We start from the raw sequence: 18,365 nt of genomic DNA, 5'->3' as shown, positions 1-18,365 counted from the left end.
GTGATGATGACTTTCACTCTAAGGTTTCCTTTTTCTGGTTCACAGAACCTCAATACATATTACTTTTCACTGCATTCATTCTGCATTAATCATATATTTATACCACATCCATCGATCTAAGTGCTTCATCCAATTTAGGGTAGCGGGGAGGCCAGAGTTTACCCTAGAAAGCAACATGAACAAAACAGGATACACCCTGGACAGGATGCCAGCCCATCGCAGGACACACACAGACAGATACACTCTCAGCAGGGCCAATTTTCCCAGAAGCCAGTTAACTTACCAGAATGTTTTTGGACTGTGGGAGGAAACTGAAGCACGCAGCAAAAACCCTTATGAACATGGGGAGAACATCACAACAGCATCACAGGAATTTAACCCAGGGCCCCAGTACTGTGCCAAACCAAAACACATCATATATGTAGGTATTCAATAGATGTAAGTCACAGTTAGCTGAATACCTATAAAATTCTCTTAACTTTTCTTTTTTCAAAGCCCACCCCTGGTTATGTGTGATACAGCTATATATCTCTTAATCTCACTCTCTCCGTCCATATACACACAGAGAAAGATACATTACTAGATTCAGTTTACAAACAGTGCCTTTTTGAAATATTTATATTGCTTTTTTCATTGTTCTTCATAGTTTATCTGTATGGCCTTGTAAAGTCTTGTAAAAGTGAGAATGTGCCCTTTTTGCAAAGAGTCTGGTGTATAAATTTTTTAGAAAATATCAGCAGTATATGAAAACCCTTGTCTTTCAACAAAAGAAGGTCAGCAGATGTCTGGCTGAGATCATAGATGTTTTTGGAAAGGAAAGGTTATTCTGGTTCAGCGATCATTCTGGGCAGTTCTTCATTGAATTCCTGTCCTTCTTCCTTCTTTTGTTTCCAAATCCAACACCCTCATATTTCTCCAAGAAAAGAAAAAAAAACACCCCTTCTGTCATAACCTTCAATGTGGTGTAGTTTCAATAGCTTGGTTGTCTGTGAAGTTGCATATTTTTGAAAATTTTCTGTTTTTCTACTATTAGTTGTTAAGTCAAGGGTGGCACAGTAAGCAGTTGTTAGCATTGCTGCCTCGCAGAGCAGGGGCCCTGGGTTCAATTCCTGGGATGTTATGTGAATATACAGTAGTTTGTTTATTGTGTTTGTTGCTTGCTGGGATACGCTCCGGCTCCCCCATGACCTGTATTTGATAAATGGACCAGATGGGTTGTTAAACACAGAAATGATTGTGCCCTTTTTCTTAGGAAAGTATTTTTGGCGTCTGACCAGAGAAAAACACCTTGTCTCACTGCGACCTGCTCAGATTCATCGGTTCTGGAGAGGCCTGCCCTTAAACCTGGACAGTGTGGATGCAGTCTACGAGAGACCCAGCGATCACAAGATTGTCTTTTTCAAAGGTACTGCGCTATTGATGCAGCCCTGAGTTTTGAGAGTTATGCTCTTCACTCACACACCAAATATAATCTACCAAGGAGCAAGTAAAGGTTAGTACCAAGCTGAGAACTAGGAAGAAGAAACAAGTTAATATTATTCCCAGGCAAGCCAGAGCTCGCAACCCCCGGTCTCCACAGCAACCGGCCTCGTTCACTTGAGGAATCAAACACCTCCAGGTGCCGTAAGAACACAATCAGGGTGGCTGTCAGTGCCTCCTATCCCTGCTTAACAGATAATTACCTCGTCAGCTCCAAGATACTTTAGCCCTGCCCTGTTCTCAGTCAGATACTCTGTCATTGAGTTTCCTACTCACTTATGGAAGAGTTCCTCTTACTAACCAGTCTGCTGGCAAGATTTCAAGGACTCTGCCTGAATAACTCTGACTTACCGAGCACGATCTCAAGACACAACCCAACAGCCAGCCGGATCCCTGCCTGTCTCCTATTTGCTACACGTCTGTGGGCGGCATCCTAGAACCCAACCTGACCTGTCTTGTTGCACATTTTCCCTGTTTAGTCCTGCACAGCTGTGCCATATGTTCCCTGTTCTATTAAGCCCAGCTGCACTGTGCAGCTTCCCTGTGCTGTTCTACCTGGCTGTGCTGTCCACTCCCTCTTCCGTCCACCTCCTGTCTGCCTCTCCATTGCATCCCTAGCTCTCGCCCGTCAGCTCGCCTTCACTGGGACCCAGAGAGTGGATTCCTCAGTGTTATACAGATACGCATTCAACTGTCGCAGTTTCTTCTTTCTACTTTTTAGCATTGCATTACGTGCTCACCCTGTTCATTTGCAGAAAACGCACACTGATGCAAATCCTTACTCAAATGTCTTCAAGATGTAATATGCATTCTTTTAAGCATAGCCTCTCTTTGTAGAATTTTGCTAGCAGCAGCTGAAAATACTAAATGACGGTAGCACTCTGCAGTGATCACCGTAAACTTTTCTATATGTGTGGAGCAGCGTTTAGGACTCAATGCCTGACTATAAGGTTGTGAAATCAGATTCCACTGGGGACAGTCCTACTGCGCCCTTGAACAAGTTGCTTTACCCAGAATACTCCAGCAAACCCAGCAGTATAACTTGGTATTACACGTAGTGTGGACATTGTTGTAGGTGGAACCATTAGCCAAATTCATTCAAAAGATTTTAAAGCTTTCAAGGTATCTTTGTACTTGAAAAAAAAATTCTTCCTTGTGTCCCACTCTTTTTAAAGTTGAGCTGATGAAATATTGGCTTGTAGATCTGCTTATTGTTGTCAGACTGTGCTCCCTCTCCCTCAGGACTTCACAACCCTGTTTTGCTTTCGCCTCAGGAGAGAAGTACTGGGTGTTTAAGGACAACAATGTAGAGGAGGGATACCCAAGGCTAACCAGTGACTTCGGCCTGCCCCTTGAAGGAGTGGACGCTGCCTTTGTTTGGCCACACAATGACAAGACCTATTTCTTCAAGGACAGACGCTACTGGAGGTATGATGACCATCTACGGCGGATGGACCTGGGGTACCCAAAGGACACTATGCTATGGAAAGGAGTTCCGACACTTCTCGATGACGCCATGCGGTGGTCTGACGGTGAGTAGCCCATGACGGAACAGTTTGTCATCTACAGTATGTATCACAGAAAAGGAAAGGGATGGGGAGGAGGCGGCTGTGGAAGCTGCAAAGCCTTTAAGTCGTAGCCTTAGTGTGAAAAGAAGTGGTTGTTATTTGGGATTATTTTCTCAGCAGGCATTGAGTTTTGAGACTAAGAGAAACTGGAGCAAGTGGGGTTTCAGAAGGATTATGCTTGTTGTTGCTGCAAAGTGCAGGGTTCTGCAGCGATGTGTAGCTTACACTACTTACTGTTGTTCAGTTCTGTACCTGTCAATCCCTTTAGTGAGGTGATGTCAAAATGATGGCTGAGTTTTACCAAACTTTTCCAATAGTTAAGAGTCTCAGAAAGTCATAATTTTGCCTGGAGCAAAAGCACCAGCTCAAAGCAGGGGCCAAATGTGCTTAACTGAGAAACTAGACAGAATTGCATGTATTTATCCTCTGCATTGACATCACTTCTTCCTGTAGGGTGAATCTAATGACTCCTTTTTAATTGGCCTTTGATGAAGGTAGCTAAGGAGATGAAGAATTAACACAATTTCCCAGTTTTGACATAACATTGAGAGAGGCAGCATTAGTCTTCCTGAGGTTGTTGAGCAGTGGGCTGCTCGAATTGGACTTATGAATCCTGACTGTTTCAGTCTCGCTGCACTTCAATATAAATGCAATGAAAGCAATTTGAGACTGTTGAAGCTTTGTATTTAATGGCACTCTGTCAGCTGCTCTGGCACACACCTCACGTTAAGACACTACTTTCGTGAATTGTCATGGCACTTTTCATCTGTAATTACTGCTTCTATGGAGGAGCCTGACTTGCAATAAAGACAAAATTAAAACATTCTTTATGGCAAGGTTTTATGAATAAAGTCTATGAAATACCTCAAAGGAGAAATTTGCTGGTTAACATTTCAATATGGGTCAGAAAATACAGTGATAATAATCAGGATCAATACTAATGATTAAGCCTGAAATATGTTGAGAGGCATTAAAAATTATTTTGCTTCCAATATTTGCCCAAAAGTATGTGTTAAAAAATTATCAGTAAAAAGCATTTCGTTTTGAATCATTCAGATATTGAACTGTTGATCAAATTAAAAAACTCTTTTTGGTCATTTCATGTTATTAATAGATCATATATGCTAGAATGGTTTGCAAAAATGCAAATGTGGATGGGAGCATGGATCTTGTGTTTGATTTCCGGTTTGTTTTCTCTCCACACCGCTGTGTTCTCTTTGCAAGACTGACACTGTTTAAACCTTTAGGACTGCAGTCCTACTCGTATGAAAATGAACTAAGGAAAATGCACAAGACCACAAATAGAATAGCCATTTTGTATCTTGTAATTGGATAAAGTGGTTACAGTGCTGTATGTGTTAGCAGTGAATAACATTAATGCATCACTCAGTGTTAAATAACAGTAATGGTGGCTTCCCCTCCTCCACAGGCTCCTCATACTTCTTCAAAGGGAAGGAGTACTGGCGGGTACAGGGCAGCGATATGGAGGTGGAAGTGGGATACCCCCGATCCATCGGCAAGGACTGGCTGGCATGTAGAGAGATGCAGTCGGACTCTCCAGCCGCGGACGGCAACAGCACGGAGACGCGCTCCCAGGGGCAGCACCACGTCAGTCACGCGGAGAACGGCTACGAGGTCTGCTCCTGCACCTCGGCCGCTGCGCCCCGTCGCCCCCTCTCCCGGACACGCGTCGGGCGGCTCCTCCCCCTCTGGCCATGGACCCTCGCAGTCGTGCTGACCGCGCCGCTATGATAATGGCACAGGAGGGACAGGAGCGACCGTCTGGGCCGAAGGACAAGAGAAGTCTGGGCCGAAGGACAAGAGATGAAGACACTGGTGGCTGGGGCTGGTCTCACCCATCGTGTCCGCCTCACAGCGATGCACTCCTGGGAGCAAGTAGAGGCGAATTCCATGCTGAACTGAAAAACAAAAGAAAAAAAACACGATGAAGAACCCTCCACAGCTGAAACATTGTTTTCTCTTTTTGACTTTTCAGCGTGGAGTTCACCTCTATTTGATTCTTGTCAGTCTGCACTCTGGCACAGCTTCCCAATCAAACCTCTTCAAACTACTGCCCGGTAATACCTGTCAGATTACTTGTTACAACAAGCAAAACATGGGATTTTAGATGATGATGAAGATTATTATTAGTGCTGAAATTATAGGCCTACCTGAAATCTCTGAAATCTCATCTTCGAAACCCTTGTTTCCAGATGTGTCACTTCCTATTCTCCAGGGGCTCATTGAATCTTCCCATGCCACCAGGTATTTCCTGTGGAACTTGTGACTGACAGATGGATTGGACGCTTCCTTGAATCAAGACCTGTATCTGTTTAAGAACAAAATGAACTGCAGCCCAGGCTTTAAAACACAATGCTAAAGGAATGATTTATTTTTTGTACCTTTTACCGTCTTCAGTTTTCAAGGGATTCTGCAAAGATCTGATTGTATAATAAGAAACATAATTTAGCCACAGCAAAATTGACCAAATGCAGATTTGCTGTTTGAAGTACAGAAGATGAATGTCTGTACAAGTTGGTAAGGGGAAAAGCTCCCTTTATTGAGTTACCATGACTCTTAAGTTTATTAAGAGATATGGTTTTTAAGAAATTGGCATTTCCTATTTTGTAAAATCCTACAAGTCATAATACTTCTTTGCAGGATCTAATGTAGGATAAATGCTATATAACTTATCCTAAATTGACTGCACAGACTTACGACGCCACTTCTTTTGAAACAGAGTCCCAGCTTGTTCTCGTTTTGTGCACTATTGAGATATACCTGCTGACAGCACAATGTGTGCGCTACAGTATATTCTGTAAGATTTTATTAGAATTTTTTTTTTGCTATGCTCAGCAGCACCCCCCCCCCCCTCAGTTGTAAGAATGAGCAAAGCTTTTTGAACTGAAAATGATCAGGCATGAACAGGAAATGTATAGAAACCCTTTTCACACTGCCTAGATGATGCACAGCCATCACATTTTGCAAACAGGACTGAATGAAGTGAATGGCAATTACTTTGTTTCTTTTCTGAACTTGCACTGCTTTGGGTAGTGTCAATAGGCATATATCCTTTGAAACCTTATCCAGTCTTGAGGAATCTGATAAATAACACCAATTAAATGGGATTCAAGGAATGGGAATGGTTAATAGGTTCAAGGGATATATGCATTTTCAAACAATGTTCAGTTTCACCCAAGGTTATAGGCCTGTATCACTACTGAAGAACTTTAAAATTGAATGGAAATTTGTACTGATATTAATTCAAAAAGTGTCAAATATTCAACACATACAGTTTATAAATATATATATTTATACAGTATATATTTTAGGAGAATAATGTGGTGGTTGAAATGTAGGAATCATAAGCCAGTGGTTTTCTAATTTATGAAATATTTTCATACACAATGATGGAAATAAAATCCATTGTATTATGAAGAAAAATGTCTGGATGTTAAGTTTGGAAGCATACCCAAGAAACATCAGTGGAAATCTAAAGAGTTACTTTAAATGATGGAGTAAATATAAACAAAGTGTTTCAGCTTGGTCTTATTTCTGATGCACAGCAACAAGGAAATGTGCTTTGCCTTTATGTTCTCCATTAAAATGAAAACAAATAGTAGTGTGTATTTCCAATGGCAATGCAAATTGTTTTTTGTTGCTTTAAATATACAACAAATATTGGTAAATTGGGACATTCTTTAACATCTCATCTTATTTCTCTCTTTTTACTGAGAAATATTGTGCTCTTTCAGTAACGTGCTCCACTGTTAATTTAAATTTGTTTTTATAAAACTGAAATAGTTATATATTATACAAGGGCTTTTTCATATTTTAGTGTGGTTATCACATTGGGTTTGGACACCTTGTCTGGAAAAATTGTTCCTGGATCAAAATTCAGCAAACCTGGCTGGTGTTTTGTTCTTTTAGTTTGTTAGAAACTATAAGAATACAGTTATAGAAATCAGCTGGTTGTGACTGAGTTTCAGAGTCTCAAAGAATTTGTTTTCCATGTGGCTGCAGAAAAATTAGTTTTGATGTCTTTAATTTTTTTCCAGCCCTCTCCCACTTCACCCATGAAACACTGGAATCCTGACCATCTTATCTCCAGAATGCTAAATAGAAAATCCAGAATACTAAGCAGGCTAGAAGAGATATCAACTGGCCAAAGTGACTGTTTTCCAGTCTCTGTCAGCCTCAATTCCTCACTTCAGAAACATGACATCATGACTGTCCTTTTGAAATGAATAATGTTTTCCGCCAATTGTTCTGAAAGGTACTGTAGAGGGTATAATGATTTCCTATGGGTGCTCATTAAAAGGTCTTCTGCTTTATGAGGGACAGATCTTTTGTAGCCCAAAGCTTCTTGCCTCTAATTCTTCCAACCAGCTGCTTTGGGAAATTCCTGTCTGACTGGCAGGACTGTGTCTGCTCACTTGTGAGTAGCTCATAAGAACCTGTCTGAATTCAAGTCACACTGGCTTTCCACAGCTGTCGGCGAACAATGATTCTCAGTCACTCTCAGGGTCCCTGCTGTATCTTAGCCTGGGTCACAGAGCAGTCAATAAAGGCAGAGAGCACGTTCACAAGCCATTTGACATTTTTGAATATAACGTAGAGATGGTTTAATATCCTGCAAAGTTATTTCTGCTGGACGTTTTTTGAAACATCCAGACCTGAGAGACTCAGAGGGGGGGCACAGCGTTAAGGAAAACATCTATGGAAAGCCGGAGAGCTCATTTTATTCCTGAAAAGTGCAAATACATTAAATACAGATAAAACAATAAACCTTTTTATGATGATGTTCAATTGAATTAGTACGCTACTGATATCTATTTTTGTTAGTGAAGAGAAGCTTCGGTTCAAGGTTTGGGCTGAGCTCTTCCTCGAATACTGTATATCATTAAACATTTTCCAGGAAACCTCAGGAGTCTATACAAATACCAGTTTGGAAACCACATGGGCAGGAACGTGGCTGTAGATGCCACTAATGTGTAACAAGCAACATTTCTTTCTCGTTATATTGTTTCAATAAATTATTGGTATATTTTAATCAACCCTTTTTTTCTTGAACAAATGACCTTTTATTTCTTTTGATAAGAAATGTTTGTACTTCCGCGATTACATTTCAGCTAAGAACACAAAAACTTTTGATTTGTGACCTGTGCATTAGATTTTTAAAGGATGGGACTATTTACTCTAAATGGTGTCTGGATGTTATTGCAGGTGGTTTTCATTCTTATGGAGAGTGTAAGGAATCAAACATTTTTAGCGTTTAGGTGCAAATCTACAGAGGTGTCCCAAGTTATGAATAGGGAACAGTCTGACTTCTTTCTAGCTCTGTTATATTAGCATCTTTTCATTATGTAAATTTGTCACGAAGAGTGCCTCTTCACTGTGTGCACCATCTAAAATCACTTTACTGCAAGCACGTTATGAACAGGGCATTGAGAAATGAACAGTACAAATGTCAGAGAATTTATAGAGTTTTTCCTGTTCATGTTTCTCCCTGTTAAAATTTCTAACTTTGGAAGACAGCCAAATATTAAGATGAGACTTTAGCCAGACATTGTCTTCAGGTTTTGTATTAAATTAACCACCTTTTAATGGAGTCGTAGAACATAGAAGAGCATATCCTTTTAAATCTGTGTCTGAAGAGTCTGAAGAGAATACAAATAATCTTTAATTCTTTATAGTATTTATTTCTCTCATACATTGGATTAGTATCAATATGTTTTGAGTCCCATACTTAAGGCATTTCATATCACATCATCACATCACTTTCAATAACTGCTTATGTAATTCAGGGTAAGCCTATCCCAGCGAGCATTAGGCACAAGACAGGAGACACCCTGGCTGGTGTGTGTTGAGAAAGACAGGGAAATTACAAGGACGTGCAGTTAAGACTGAGATCTGGGGAAACGCAAAGAGCTATTGATCCTTTTGTTGTGGGTCTGCAAAAAACATCTGCATGTGCTTTGCAGGCAGGTAAAAGACATCACCACACAACTCACCACACTTTCCATTTATTTCCATCAGACTCACCACACAACACATTTAATACAACTTGAACCCATTAAGGAATAATAGACATACATATGATGAGAAACAAATATATACTGTATATTACTGAAGTATACAATCAATTGTCCATTAATAATCGTGGGAATAAAGGATAACTTAGCCCAATTGTACTTGAATCTAGACATGTCTAAATTGACACCCAGATGGAAGGAGCTCAGAATTACTGTGATCATGACAGTCAAAGATTTTATTGGCTTTCTGCACTATTTGTTTGACATAGATGTCTGACAGCTGTAGCTGTTGTGCACCAATAATTTTGCTGGCTGCCTTCACTGTCCTGTTCAGTCTGTTTTTTTTATTATGTGTTAAAGGTTAATGTCTTTTACATCTGGAAATCTGCTTTCTAATTCTTATCAGGTCAACAATGCTCTGCAGTACTCAATATGCAGAACGAAACACTTTTTTCAATACACAAACATAACTTTCATGATAAGTATGCACCTCAATTGTTACACTACACCTCATTTCATTTTTTGTCATTTATAAATGCTGTGCTAGTGCTGATGTATTTAATATATGCATTCTTAAACCCAAACTTTGTTTTTTCACACAAAACAAATGCCTTACATTGCACACACTGTAAAACGCCCTCTGAAAAGTTAATCTGGGCTAGCGAGAAAAGAAACAGGCAAAATAAACTTGCTCAATGATGATGTTCATAACACTTGACAGGTACATATGGGAAATTGCTGTACACTGAAATTGTATCATTGATTCTTTTACATACTAGCCAATATCATTTAAGCCTCCTTTTGTGGTTGCAGGCTGTTAACAAGGTTCTTAGACAAATCCATTGCACAGCTAGAGCTGTCAGTAACTCACTAACAGTCTCTGTAGGCACAATCTCATAAACTTTAAAAATGGGCAAAAAATTGAAGGGCTGGAAACTGCCACATCTTTATTATTATTTGTATTTTTTACACTGCTTGAGGACCCAGGATGAAGTCTGCACTTAAGCTTGGAAGCAGCCATTTGGTGTCATTACCCACCCACTAATCTCCTGGCAAATCCTTACAATCAACTCTGACCAAGTGACCCAAATGTAGCAAACACACGGGTGACCCCAATCTTACCTGAAACATCATGGGCTTTTCCACACAGCTTTTTTTTCCTTAATCACGGGTTTGAAACGAGAGAGCCTTACTTACTGAAATCACCACTTACAGGTTCCTTAACCTAACGTCCACCTGGAATTGATCTGTGTTACTTCCAAAAGAGTGGTGAAGTTACTACAAGCACTCTAGTACCCACTAGAGATTTCTGCTGTTGTGAAGCAGTGGATGAGAGGCATGAGGGAGTATTAGTTTATGGCCCCTAATATTAACAATAAGTTGACATTGTAACTTGAAATAAATAGACAAAGGATGATAGCAGCACTTGATGATAACTTGACCAAGTGAATAATAAACTGATTTACCAGGTCTTCGATCATTATGTATCCAAACTGGTCTTGTCCAGTTGTTCTCTGTCCTGTGAAAGAAATGACAAAAATGACTGTAATCTTAGTCTGGCATAGACATCTTTATAGTTCTTTCACCATCTTCTTTCACTTCAGCATCTGTGTTAGTCATGACTGCCCCTACAAGACACACTGTGTTATACTGCTCCTTAGGTTAGCTCTCCACCCATCTGCTAATCCAGATGGTGGAGGCTCTTCAGCATAGGGTATCATAGACACTTGCTTGGGATTTTCTTAACACTAAAACTTTACTTGCAGTGTGGAAATCCACCACTCAGTGGCAGCAGTAGCATTTCCCAGAGGGAAATGGACTAAGCTCCGTGCATAACCTGCTTCATGAATGCTTGGAAAATCTAAGGCCAGGACGATACAACATATCAAACTTTAGTGATTCATACTCTGTGAGAAACAGTGTAGCTAATATAAGCCACGTGTCTGCAGGATATTTTCAAGCAAGGTATTCACACATTTAACCACTTCAACATCAAAACAAAGGCAAGAGAATTTATTTGTGTTTCAGTAAGCAAAGGCTATATACACAGCTGCAGTTTCCTTGACATGTGGTCTTAAAGCAGGCTGAAACAATAACCAGCCATTGCAATGCTTGGAAAACGTCTACATAATGAGCACTTTCAGCTAAACACCAGGGAGACCACGGAGACTGCTTTGGAGCCAATACTGGGGGGGGGGGGGGGGGACTTTTGAGTGTCCTCAGAAACAACAGAATATGCTTCATCCAAGAAATAAGAGCTGATCTCTTCTTACAACAATCACAGCAGATATCCTCGCAGAAAATGTTGGTTACTCATGTCCTGTACATTTGGGGGTTTCCAATACTTGTCCAGGGAGCCCACACCCCTGCTGGTTTTCATTCCAGTTGAGCTTAATTACTTAATTGGAGCCTTAATTGAGCTAATATGTGCCATCAGTGCTACTTTTTTTCCAGTTCAAAAGTTTAGCATTTGACGTTACTTATGAAATGCAATAATTAAAAGGCAGCCTCCAACATGTTTATAGGAGCCGAAAACAATCAGTTCAAGTGAATCCTATTATTCACATAAGTCAATTAAGGGTTTGTTTGTGTATCTGAGAGCATGCCTGGAACAAAAAAGCACTTATATGGGCCTGGATTGGGAAATTCTGCTGTATACCACAACTTCACTGCATTTTTTATCGATGTGCTCTTGGAAGACAGGTTTGATGCAGCCTGTGAGTTGGTGTGAGCACAGTCACCTTCTGTCGGGATATATGAAGAAAGACTTCAGCTTTTCAGGAAATGCCTTATCTAATTACAACACTACTGCCGTCTGAAAAAAAGGAATACATTTGCCTAAATCAAATTAATTATGCGTGCATCCCAGCAGAGGGCACTGTGGCCTTCAAAGGACGTAGCACGTTTCTCGCGTTACAAATTTGCGACCTACTGGTGGTAATGCCAATGATAGGGTATTACAAACCCTGTTCAGAGACTGTGGAAAATATAAGTCAGCAATCGAAATAACGTGAGATGATAAATATCTGCAACGCGAAAATACAAATACGTTAAAGTCAGATTCCTGATATCGCTAGCTAACTGTAAAACCTGAAACCCTAGGAGCGCATAAAATGTTAATGGTAAGATTTGAATAGGAGCCCCTCGTGGTATTCCATCATAATACAGTACATCTTTAACATGGGTCACATATTAAGTGGTGTGTACCACTGTAACATTTTTACTAAAGTCCAATGCAAATAGTGATTGACTTTTCAAAAAGTAACAAAGCATTTTATAAGTGAAACACCCATTTGAATTTATAAGTCCTTACTCCATCCATTTACCTTCCTACTGGAAAAAACATAACAGCCATATTCACATAAGTATGACTAACTGTCCTTAAATGAAACATTTTTATGCTATAAAAGTAGAAAATAAGTATATTAGATTACTTAGGTAAATATGTATGTACATTAATCAATATAATGCTTCAGTTTTCTTGTTGGGGATAGCTTTGAATCGTTTTCAAACACATTTTGAATGCTGTTTATTCATTAATTTGGTCTGATATAAAAAATTAAATGCTGCAATTGATTATCTTCAAAATTATCTCTCTTAGATAATATACATTCAAACGTGCATGGTCAAAATAAATTTAAAGATCAAACATAATAAATCAAATATATCATATAAATGTGATATAGCCTGCTGCTGCTATATCACCCTGCAACTCACAGCTGGCAGCCCACTGAAGCTCAGCAGGTGTGAGTCTGGCCAGTACCTGGATGGCAGACCTCCTGGGAAAAACTAAGGGTCCTGCTGGAAAGGTATCAGTGGGACCAGTAGGGGGTCTGCGATCTGTGTGGGTCCTAATGCCCCCAGTATAGTGACGGGGACATTATAGTGTAAAAATTGTCCTGCGATTGAGACGTAAAACTAAGTTTCAGAATCTCCGTGGTCATTTAAAATCCCAGCGTGTTTCTAAAAACAAATAGGGGGATTACCTGGACAAATTTCCCCCTCTGGTCTTCAGCAATCATGGCCTCCTAATAAGCCCCATCTCTGAGCTGGCTTCATCACTCTGCTCTCCTCCCCACTGAGAGCTGGTGTGTGGGGAGAGTACTGGCGCACTTTGGCTGCCGTCGCATCATCCAGGTGGTGTTGGAGGGGAGTTCCGTTTACCCGTGAAGCATTTCGATTGAAGTGCCTAGAAAAGCTATATACAGTAAGTGTAGAGTTATTATTATTATATTTACGATTATCGTTTTGTATATTGGAGATATAGTTTTATATCATAAATGGCTATAGTATTGTACTCTGCTATTATCATTGAACCGTTAATTAGTTTATCTATGCTTTTCCTGTGACAAACACTTTAAAGGATGCGTCAAATATATTTCCTTGTGCATTGAAAAGGTATTTCTATAATGAAACAACAATTTTAAAAGTAGATAGTTTGAAATAGTCATCTACTTATTTTCTCTTTAATTGTATGTGCACTTAAATGTCCATCGCACGGGTACCAATTTAAGGTCCATGATCATTAAAAATTGTGTGAATAATTTAAATTCCCCGGTCTCATGAATGAGTAATTAAAGGTACTGTATTTCCTCTGACATCAGCTGTAGAAAAAGTCTCGCGCATGCGCACGGGCACCCACATAAAGGAAAGCTTGGACCGAGGTCTTTGTTTGGTCCTGGAGACGATTTCTGTCAAAACAAATTGATTTCACGAACACAGTTGTCAGAAAAGGAAACAGATCTGTCAAACGGATTTTTGGAACATACAACCCAGGCTAGAAGCGCCTTTATCTTTTTGCATGCAAGTTATTTAACGACTGGAAGATAACATTGAGACTTCCTTTTGTATACAAACACAGCGTTCTGGTGTTTTTAAGGTGGACTTCGAGAGTTAGGGATTCTCTGCTGTTCTGAAGTCTCGTCAACAAGATGGTGTTGAAAGCCATGGCAGAAGATCGTCGCTAAAAAAAAAAGGAGAGATCCCCCTTCATGATCTCAAGCGCGAACATGACTGAAGAAGGTTATTTTTTTAGCGAAAGGCAGCCCATGGCATTGGGAGGAATAGGGCGACTTTCTAGCTGCCGGGAGTTTAACAGCCGAGAAGAGCGGGTCGACTCGCAAGAGAGCCCAAGATCCTGATTTTATTTCATTCCTCACCGAGCTGTCAGAAGCGCAGAGAGCTGGTAGAGATGGAGAGCGTGGGGAAATTCGAGTTCTACAGGAAGGACCTCATTGGACATGGCGCATTCGCGGTGGTGTTCAAAGGAAGGCACAAAGAGGTAAAAAAAAACAGACTTCCAGGGGACTAGATAGTTTGTTGCATGCCTTTGAAACTGTCTGGTGTCCCTGGACGTGTTTCGGGGGTGTATTCGTGCTTTTTATTTTGAAATAACGCGGCGTTTGCACAACCTGGTGAGGTAGTTCTTTAAAAAAATACCTCCTTAAGGAGAGGCCTAGAAGAGTCCTGTATAGTGACAGTTTGATGGGAAAACAACAAAAAAAAATGATAGTTTTACGAGGCACAAAACTAGGATTTATTTCACCGACTCTTCAGAGTTAACTGAGAATGGTTGGCACTCCTCTGCCCATAACTAAAACGATAAAGGTGTGGACAGATTTGATCTTATTCCCGGCAAAGGGCTTGTGTCGTTTTTAGTGAGGGATTTCAAAAAGGCATGTCATTTGTACTGATGTTCTGATAATAAGGTAAAAAGAACGCGATTATATTTATAAAAGTATTTTAGTAACGTAATATGCAAGTGTGCTGTCTAGTTTTCCATTACAAGGCATAAGGCGTTCCGTGACCTGTTTCTCAAGCCCATCAATTTAGGGGACACCGGACGGAGCAAGTTTGGGCATGTACTGTAGTTCTTTGTAGCGTACAATTCATTGCAATAATCTTGGCACAGACGCAATTTAAAATTATAATGTTTAAAACGTAATTAATACCCAAGGTTTCTTACATGTTATCATATCATTTTTTCCCAGAAACATGACTGGGAAGTGGCTGTCAAATGCATAAACAAGAAAAATTTGGCGAAATCCCAGACTCTTTTGGGAAAAGAGATTAAGATTTTAAAGGTAAGAACATCCCGTAACGATTGCCACTTTTAACGTCAGTTGCATTTGCCCCGTGACAAAGTCTTGACAACTTTTTTTTTCTTTGTTAAAGGAGCTGAAACATGAAAATATTGTTGCACTGCACGACTTCCAGGTAAAGCACATTTTTAAGCCGTGTTCTCCAAGGACAACCCAAAACATAAGAATTAGGAATGCGTGAAGTGCAGGGGAAGAAAGCACAAGAAATTAATTTTAACTACAACTTGATGATTTGTTTATGGGCTATATAATACTGCGTGGTGTCTCCACACCCTGCAAAATGCCTCCACACCCTGCCTCCCTCTTTTAATTTTTGGTTTCAAAGTTATTTCTGAGTAATTTTGAAATGTATTATACGGCTTCTGTTTGACCTACATCCAGTTAGCATTACTTTTCCTGCCCAGGATTATAGAGAACGTATTTGCAGTATTTAGGTACCGCCATCTGGTTTTCCTGCTGTGTGCACGCAGTCTGCCCCCATAACTTTGTTTTGCTCTGGCACGCTGTGATCACGTGCTCTGCTGTTGACATTCCATGTGCCAGAGATCTGATTGGTTGGTGGGAGGAAGCTCCAGGCAACGGAACAGAGGTTCCTGGGAGTTGTAGTCAACTATTTTTAATTTATTCATTAAAAGCTGAGGAGAAGAGCTTGCTTTTAAACTACATTGTCCAGCGCAGTTGGTCGGTTTTGGTTAAAGAGATACGATGTGGTTTCACACACGTCAAATCGAATGATTCTGTGCTGGATGGCTTGAATGTAAAATTCTGTCATTTTGACATTGGGTCTTCAATTATCCTATTGTTTATTTAATACTTGAAAAAAAAATGGTGTAGTTCGTTTCAAGGTTGTTTTTGTGATGTTAATCTTTCCGCTGTAGCGTTCCAAAAAGACTGAGGCCACAATTTCCTGGCAGCTTTAATAAAACGGTTTCAAAGGTTTTGAAATAAGGCTTTTCAAACAACACACCAGACCGTTTCAGACGGTTTGAGAAATATGAAAGAAGCATTGTTAGTACAAAAAGGATGTTGCACTACAGTATTCTTGAAAGGGTGTTATGAAGCTTCTACTTTTGTAATTACATACTGTATATAGTTGTATTTACTGATGCTACCCTAAAATATGAAAAGGAAATGTTCATAGATAATAAAGTCCATCCTTTGAATTTCAGCCCTTGGCACTGCACTTTTAGGGCTCAGTTTTTAAGTGTTTTTCACTCTGCTGTAGCTCAATGGTAGAGCTTAGAAGCAGCGTGAAGGATTGCATGCCCGAAAGTTGTGTGTGGGATCTACAATCCTTAATAAGTAGGAAGTGCACTAAAGTTGTCTGCTTTAGTCATGCTATGCATGTTTAGCAGTTACATCATTGTTGCATTTGATTAGTGGGTGGGGATGTGGTGAAGGTAGCGAAACACTATTTGTTGCATTACACATCACTATTGTATCTCTCAGAAATACAGCAGTACTTTAGGGTTATTTATATACATGAAATTAGCATAATTTAGGTGATTGTGTGAGGGCATTTTCTTGCTGTCTTGCATAATTTATGGGTAGCTTAAAAACTGTTGTGGAGTGCATTGAAAGCTGTAGCCGTGCACTGGTGCACTGTGTAATATGAAACTTAATCCTCTACTCCTTGCAGTTAAGTTTGTGCATTGAAGTTTTGTTCCTGGTGTTGCTAAACAATGAAGCTGAAAAACTTTCCAGTGTGTGAGATCGAGTTTTAATTCCATGCTCAAGCCTTATGAGAGAAGTAAAGTTCATCAGTATATCTAAAAATCTGTACATCAACACTACTTATAAGTGGTAAAACAGCAGAAAGGTTTCAATTTTAATGTACAAAGCTACACAGTAATGTGAATCAGAGGTTCACGTGAAGACCCTAAAGGTTCAGTATGTGGGTTTTTTGTGCTGAATTATATTATTTAGGGTGTGACAGCATCTCAGCTGGAATCGCATTTAAAACAATGACACTTTGTTTTGTTGTGCCTTGAATGAAGCTGAACTGATCATTTTATCATACCTGTCTTCTAGCATTGTTGAAAGATAAGCAAAGCAGTGGCACATCTTAAGAGATACCTCAAGAGAATCGCCCGTCTGTCCTGCCAGGCAGTTTTTCATTGCCAGAGTTAAACTTCAGCAGGAGAATTTAATCTGTTTCAATGGGCTCTTTATTACCTCAAGGTGTAGGTTTAATATGAATTTTTACTTGAGATCTGGAAGAAAAGCAGTAAGGTTCTTGTCACAGGGAATTGAGCAATGCTGCCTTGGTTACTGCAGCTGGAGTTGCAAAAGATGTTTAGACTCGGGAGCTAGCCAGTCACTTGAAGGTGTTCATGACAGATGGCCACTGAGCATTCTGCAGAAGACAGGAGCTCCAGGTGTCTCCTTGGTATCGGAAATGTTCCTTATCTGAAGCATGACTGTGCTGTGTCCTGCCCGATACTGTCAAAGCTTTGATCTTTAAGCAACTGGAGTGATGGAAAGTGGTACACTCTCTGCTGCCGTGACAGAATTAAACCAGTCACATGGCTTTGTTTTTCAATAGCTTTCCACGGTTCTGTTATATTTTAAAGTGAAACTTGACCAAGTGCTCGGTTTGTGGACAGTGCATTGCGACTGTGCAAAAGTTGACAATTGTGCCCACACCATCACACTTGGAATCAATAAAGTCGCTGCACCTGCTACAGAAACAATAGTCACAAAGTTATAGAGTGACAGTGTTTGTCGTAAACAATGTTTCTTTTGGTGCTTGGAGTATTTTCTGTTAGATTGAAGAAGGTCGATGAACGACCATTTTATTATTATTGTTATAAATTCTGAAATCCAGAAGGTGTAGCATTTTTAAAATATTAAAAGTTCACACCACCGTCGGCTTTATAGTGAAACAATCTTTTACGAATTGTTAATTTCCTGTTCAGACACTTAACATTAAATGACCACAAGTTGGTTAAGCACAAAAAGTTTTTGAAACCGTCTGTTTGGCTGCAATTGTGTGGTGAAAGTTTTTTGTAGTTATTTTTAGACAATCCCTTCAACAGAGGGCTTTAAAGCCCTGTCTGCTTATTTTGACTGTTTAAGTATACATTTCAGAAATATACCATAGGCACAATTTCACACATAGGAGGTCAGTTGATCGTGTTTCAGCTCTGCAAAGCATGCAAGTTTGGGCCAGGTATCAGTTT

General features: G+C 39.9%; 2 protein-coding genes and 1 long non-coding RNA gene across 5 annotated transcripts in view; 2 read left to right on the top strand and 1 right to left on the bottom strand.

Annotated features, from left to right (window-relative positions):
* The window catches only part of mmp17a (matrix metallopeptidase 17a), a 59,409-nt gene extending 52,670 nt beyond the window's left edge, over window positions 1–6,739 (top strand). The window contains exons 8-10 of the mRNA XM_088935906.1: window positions 1,253–1,405; window positions 2,754–3,011; window positions 4,477–6,739. Of these exons, the coding sequence (XP_088792032.1) occupies window positions 1,253–1,405; window positions 2,754–3,011; window positions 4,477–4,799 (734 nt within the window). The 3' untranslated portion in view covers window positions 4,800–6,739. The remainder of the gene's footprint in view (window positions 1–1,252; window positions 1,406–2,753; window positions 3,012–4,476) is intronic.
* LOC148819131 (uncharacterized) lies at window positions 4,833–13,170 on the bottom strand. Its single transcript, XR_016094351.1, has 4 exons — window positions 13,069–13,170; window positions 10,549–10,601; window positions 5,219–5,376; window positions 4,833–4,966 (listed from the first exon to the last, which is right to left on the bottom strand). It is a non-coding gene; the product is annotated as an uncharacterized LOC148819131 (long non-coding RNA).
* Window positions 13,171–13,714: 544 nt separating this feature from the next.
* LOC148819130 (serine/threonine-protein kinase ULK1-like) overlaps window positions 13,715–18,365 on the top strand; it is a 43,043-nt gene continuing 38,392 nt past the window's right edge. For all 3 annotated transcript variants that reach the window (XM_088935727.1, XM_088935729.1, XM_088935726.1), the window contains exons 1-3: window positions 13,715–14,363; window positions 15,073–15,165; window positions 15,257–15,298. In XM_088935727.1, the coding sequence (XP_088791853.1) occupies window positions 14,274–14,363; window positions 15,073–15,165; window positions 15,257–15,298 (225 nt within the window). In that variant the 5' untranslated portion in view covers window positions 13,715–14,273. The remainder of the gene's footprint in view (window positions 14,364–15,072; window positions 15,166–15,256; window positions 15,299–18,365) is intronic.

Source organism: Atractosteus spatula, chromosome 17, assembly GCF_055471065.1.
Source record: "Atractosteus spatula isolate fAtrSpa1 chromosome 17, fAtrSpa1.hap1, whole genome shotgun sequence".
NCBI classification, from domain to species: Eukaryota; Metazoa; Chordata; class Actinopteri; order Semionotiformes; family Lepisosteidae; genus Atractosteus; species Atractosteus spatula.
This window is presented reverse-complemented; position numbering and strand designations above follow the sequence as displayed.